The 5,154-nt window shown below is 40.5% G+C and overlaps 1 protein-coding gene across 1 annotated transcript; it reads left to right on the forward strand.

The window, feature by feature from the left end:
- Positions 1–410: 410 nt before the first annotated feature.
- LOC115811336 (mannose-specific lectin-like) lies at positions 411–959 on the forward strand. The gene is made up of 2 exons (XM_030773494.1): positions 411–500; positions 669–959. The coding sequence occupies exons 1-2, from the start codon at positions 411–413 to the stop codon at positions 957–959; spliced, it is 381 nt and encodes a 126-aa protein (XP_030629354.1).
- The last annotated feature ends 4,195 nt before the right edge of the window (positions 960–5,154 follow it).

A 5,154-nucleotide genomic window follows, 5' to 3' on the forward strand; every position in this document is an offset into this window, starting at 1 on the left:
ACATTAACCAAATGATTGAAAATTTGATTGAACAGGATGATTTTCTGTAATTAATAACGATTAATTGTAGGTTTGCCACAGCTCTACAGAGCAAAACTATCTCGCCTAAAAAAAAAAAAAAAAAGAAAAGAAAAATCAAGACAGTGTGAAAGTAGTTTCAATGAGACTGAATTGCAATACTGGCCAAGACAGTGTGTAACAAGACAAGAGTCTTGTCAACACATATGCTAATAATGTTACTAATACCTGTATTGGTCTTGCTGGTTTTATATCTGACACGTCATGCTCATATTGTCCTATTCTGCAAACTCAGCCGCAAAAAAATGAAGATTTCTGTTTTAACGTTATTGTTTTCAGTGGGAATCTGACACATTTGTCTTCCACTTGATTTTCATTTAAGAACCAGAACCATGAGCAGGAACTACATGTCCAGCGGTGATGAGCTTCGCAAAGGAGACTGTCTGCTGTCCAACAACAGATCATATGAGGCAACCTTCCAGGTACACACATCTTAAACTTAAGGAAATGACGCAAACAATTTTAATTATTGTTGAAATTTTATCAAATTAATTGTGTTAATTAAATACATTTGTAACGGAATTAATTACATCAGTTACATCCCTCAGCAATTCATTTTACCTGTTCTGTTTTTGTGTGTCTTTTGCCAGGAGGATGGCAATTTTGTGATATACAACACTTCCCACACGGCAGTGTGGGCAACTGACACGGGGGGTTGGACAGAAGCCCACTCTCTGCGCATGCAGATTGATGGCAATGTTGTTATGTACAGTAAAGATGGACATGCCCTCTGGGAGACCCAGACCAGCAGCAGCTCTTCAGAAGGATGCGTCATGTACCATCACTTCTACCTGACTGATGACGGAAACTTGGTCCTTGAGCGGGATCTCAAGGAAGTGTGGAACTCTGCCAGGTCTAAAGGGCACAAGTTGAAGGGTTGATTATGCCACTTCAGACCTCGGGGTCATCTAACACAGACACACAGGCAACACATTATATTTTCCATGACCTGTGTTTAAATCCTAATAAAATATGACAGAATGGCCTCCCATGTCTCACTGTGGTTATTTACTGTGTGTGGTAGACAGAACCTGACGTTTTAAAGTATTATCAAAGAACACATCACCAAGGCGACGGCTGTACAATAGTTGATTTGCCTCCGTGTTCCTCATGAAACAAGCAATGCACAGTGTGCAAGCGCAAGTTTTTCCACATCTAATTCGCTGTTAACTAAGATAAATCATAAAAGATCCAAACAAACATCTAAATATTTTCTTACAAGTATGCTGACTCCCACTTGTAACGGTATGCCGATGAATTCTTTAATGTTAACACATGTCTGAGATCCTGCTCGTGTGATCCAAGTGGTTTTTGACTGTCTGAAGAATGTTCACGTTTCATGCATGATAAGACATACACATTCACCATGATGCTCCTTAGGATGCTGGAACACATCATTAAGAAGTTTGATGAAAAATAGCAATTTGTTGAAATGTGGTTAACTCAAATAAAAGACAGATGAAGGAAACTAGCTAAAGCATTAGAATATTTTGGGGTTTTTCTACCAGGATGTTCCCCTGCTTTAGAAATTCTGTCTTGAGTTCTTAGTTCAGTTGAATAATCTCTGACAGACTGAAGTATAGTATTTGACAAAACTATGCTTTCTTATTAAACAGAATCTTCAAATCTCGTAAATGCATCGTTGGAAACATTCCAGTTTACCATTCACCTGTATCCACTGGATGGATAAACGGTTAGGATGAGTTAGGTTACAGTGCTGGGCACACGGTAGCGCTGTCGCCTCACAGCAAGAAAGTCCCGGGTTTGACTCCCTGTCTTTTCTGTGTGGAGTTAGTGTGTTCTCCGCATGTCTGCGTGGGTTTCCTCCAGGAGCTCTGGTGTTCTCCCACAGTCCAAAGACATGCAAAGGCCAGAAAACTAAATTAGAGACATTAAATTGCCCCTTGGTGTGAATGTGTTTGTCTGTGTGTCTGCCCTGTGATGGACTGGCGACCTGTCAGGGTTGTTTCCCTGCCTTTCGCCCAATGAACACCAAGATTGGGCAAAAGGCAGGCTCCAGCACCCCCCGCGACCCTAGTTAGGATAAGTGGCTTAGATAATGATTGAGTGAGTAATGACACTCCCTGTCAGCTCCAGCAGAGGGAGCTACGCCGCTGTGTCATACATTACCTCAACAGAAACAGCTCATCTTGAGCCCCCTCTGCCATATGGCACAATTTTGACGATATGTAAAGAACCTGAGAGTTTTTTAAATTCTTACTCTAATTTACTCAAGATTGGACTGCCACAGGACAAGAAATGGAGACATGGGATCCACAAGGAGAAACCTTGTCTCCTCCAGATACGTCGGTCAGGAACATATGTATTTGGTCAAATTTACATGTTGTATTCCAGGCATTAACTCTCATTCTACGCTTATCAAGACAATCAGAATAATTTTCTTGGTTTTGTTTTCTCTGAGTCTGGTTTTGTAAATACAGAGGAGTCTGTCAGAGATCATAACTCTATGATGTGACTGCAGTGACTCTAAGAGAAACATTAGAGTTTGTCTCTGTCTGTTGTAGTCCTCTGTCCACAGGAATATGTACAAACATTACAGTAAGGAAGTCTGGGTAAAAAAAAATATGCATTATGGGTATGAGAATTGGATTAACTGTAGTATTCAACCCATTAACTGCAAATGTAAATATGATTTCTGTTTGTAAACAAACTCAGTCATAGAAATGTTTAAGTTTGTGTCTGTCTCCAAGTTTCAAGTTTATTTAGAGGACCAATATCTGTTCACAGTCTCAAAGGGCTTTACAGGCCTCAACAGTCAAAAGCAAAACAGGACAGCACCCCCTGACTTAATCCTCACGGCGGGCAAGAAGAAAACTCCCCAAAAACGCAAAAGGGAAATGGGAAAATGGGAGAAATCTTGAGAAGGACCACAGAGAGAGGAGAGCCATTCTTGGCCAGACAGGTGTGCAATAGGTGCTGACCCAGTGGGCAGTTACGATTACAAGTAAATTAGAGCATGAACAAAGCGGATGACGATGCTGACAGGAGGCTGACAGGGGGATGGAAGATGAGAACACCAGGATGGATCAGTCCAGAGGGCAGGAGGAGTCAGGATCACTGGTATCTCAGGAGTAGCAAGTGTGGCTCGACAGAGAGAGAGAGACACATTGTTTGATGTTAATTTCCACATAATGGTTAAGGGACAATGCACGTTGTGTGCCGAGTGCAGGCAGGGACTCCAGCAAGACTAGTCTCCACAGTGTCCAGTGTTGAGTTTGAATTGGTAGCTGAGTCTGTTCAACAAAGAGATTCAGATTTCTGTCTTGGTTTGAAAATTTAACTCATCACAGTGTTAAGAGGGACAGGCCAAGATCCAGCAAGTTAAAATCAAGTTTTATTCGAAAATCACGTAGCAATCTCAAAAAACAAAGTCCAATCCAGGTCAAAGCCAGTTGTCCACAGAGCAAACAAATCCAAATCGTCAGGGAAAAAGCAGGTCAAGGTTAACACGGTCAGAATTTCAGTGTTAAGATGGTCACCTGCACAAACAAGCTCAGAAAAACACACAGTCACAACCTGACAAAGAACAGGTACAGAGACATGACTTAAATACATAGAACGGTTGGCAACAAAGACAGGCTATTGGTGGAAAACAGGAGTTCACAGATCAGGCAATAAAAGTGATCAGGTGGGGGGCGGGGACAGGCATACACAGGAACAGACAGAAGCACATGGCAAAAACAATCAGAAACAAAAGCACATGGCATGACAATACACAGAATGGCCAGCAGGGCGGCCAAAAGTCACAGTCCTGGCAGGAGTACTGACACACAGACCATAGTGCACAAATGAGAAACTGCTTATATATCAGTCGATTACAAGAGAAGAGTTGAGTTTAATTTTTACAGTTTCATTCTGTTTTTCGCTTGGATCCATGTTGTGTTGCTAAAACAAAATTCCACATCGAAGTGAAGTCCTCTGTGGTCTGAGCAGAGCGTGTTTTTTAAGAACAAGGGCTGTGTCACTTTAGAAAAGTAAAACAGGAAGTGGAGGACAGACTAACGCTATAACAGAGACACCAGAGACTCACTCTCTATCTCTGTTTATCAAGGCAATCAGAATGACTCTACTACTCCTGTCTGGAATACTTATCCTAATAACACCATCAGGTAGTTTATGCGTTTGTGTGTGTGTGTGTGTATGTGTGTGCTTCTGTAGATATGGATATTAAAATTCTTGTCTCAGACACTATAAAAGCCTTTTAAACCATGAACAAACATTTTCTAAAAAGGATTCTGTATGTTTTTGAGATCATTCATAACAATAATCTTCTGTGTAGTGGTATAATGATGGTCAGCATTATCTGCAGGAGCCCTTTGAGAGAAACCAATGTTTGTCTCCATCTGTCATACACAGATTTTGTACAAAAGATTATGTATAAAACACATTAATGTAAGTAATTCTGGGCACAATGAAGAACTGTATTAAGTGCACAGTATTTAAAAGTGACCGATTACAAATCATTTATACACAAATTTTTGTCACAGACATATTTTTTTTTCTCTTTCCTACCAGTATGGAGTAAATAAATTAACCATACTATGCATGTCACTGTATGTGTAAATATGAGTCCTGTTTCTGAACAAGCTTTCAGTCAAGGACTATTTACTTTTGTCTCTGTCTCCACAGTGTCCAGTCCTGAGAAATCTCTGTTTGTAAAGAAGGGTGAATCTGTTCAACTGGAGTTTTCAGTGATCTTTTGGAAATTTAACACATCAGAGAATATAGTAACCTATATACCTATGGCCAAACTCCAGAAAGTAGCAGATCCTTATCAGAGCAGAGTAATGTTTTTATGATGAAACCTTCTCTCTGACACTGCACAACCTGCAGAAGACTTACAGTGGACTCTATACAGCAAGATTAGCTGGTGAAAGTGACAGAGAAGTTGCTCAGCATTGGATATCTGTTCTGGGTGAGTAAATGACAGTACAGTGAGTTTAAATGTGTTTCATGAGGGGTTTTTTTTCCCCATAAATGTTGCTGTCAGCTTATGTTGTCTTTTCTCCGAGATACACAGTGTTAAAGAGTTTTATCAGTGAGAAAATGACGTTA

This window comes from Chanos chanos, chromosome 5 (genome assembly GCF_902362185.1).
Source record: "Chanos chanos chromosome 5, fChaCha1.1, whole genome shotgun sequence".
NCBI lineage: Eukaryota > Metazoa > Chordata > Actinopteri > Gonorynchiformes > Chanidae > Chanos > Chanos chanos.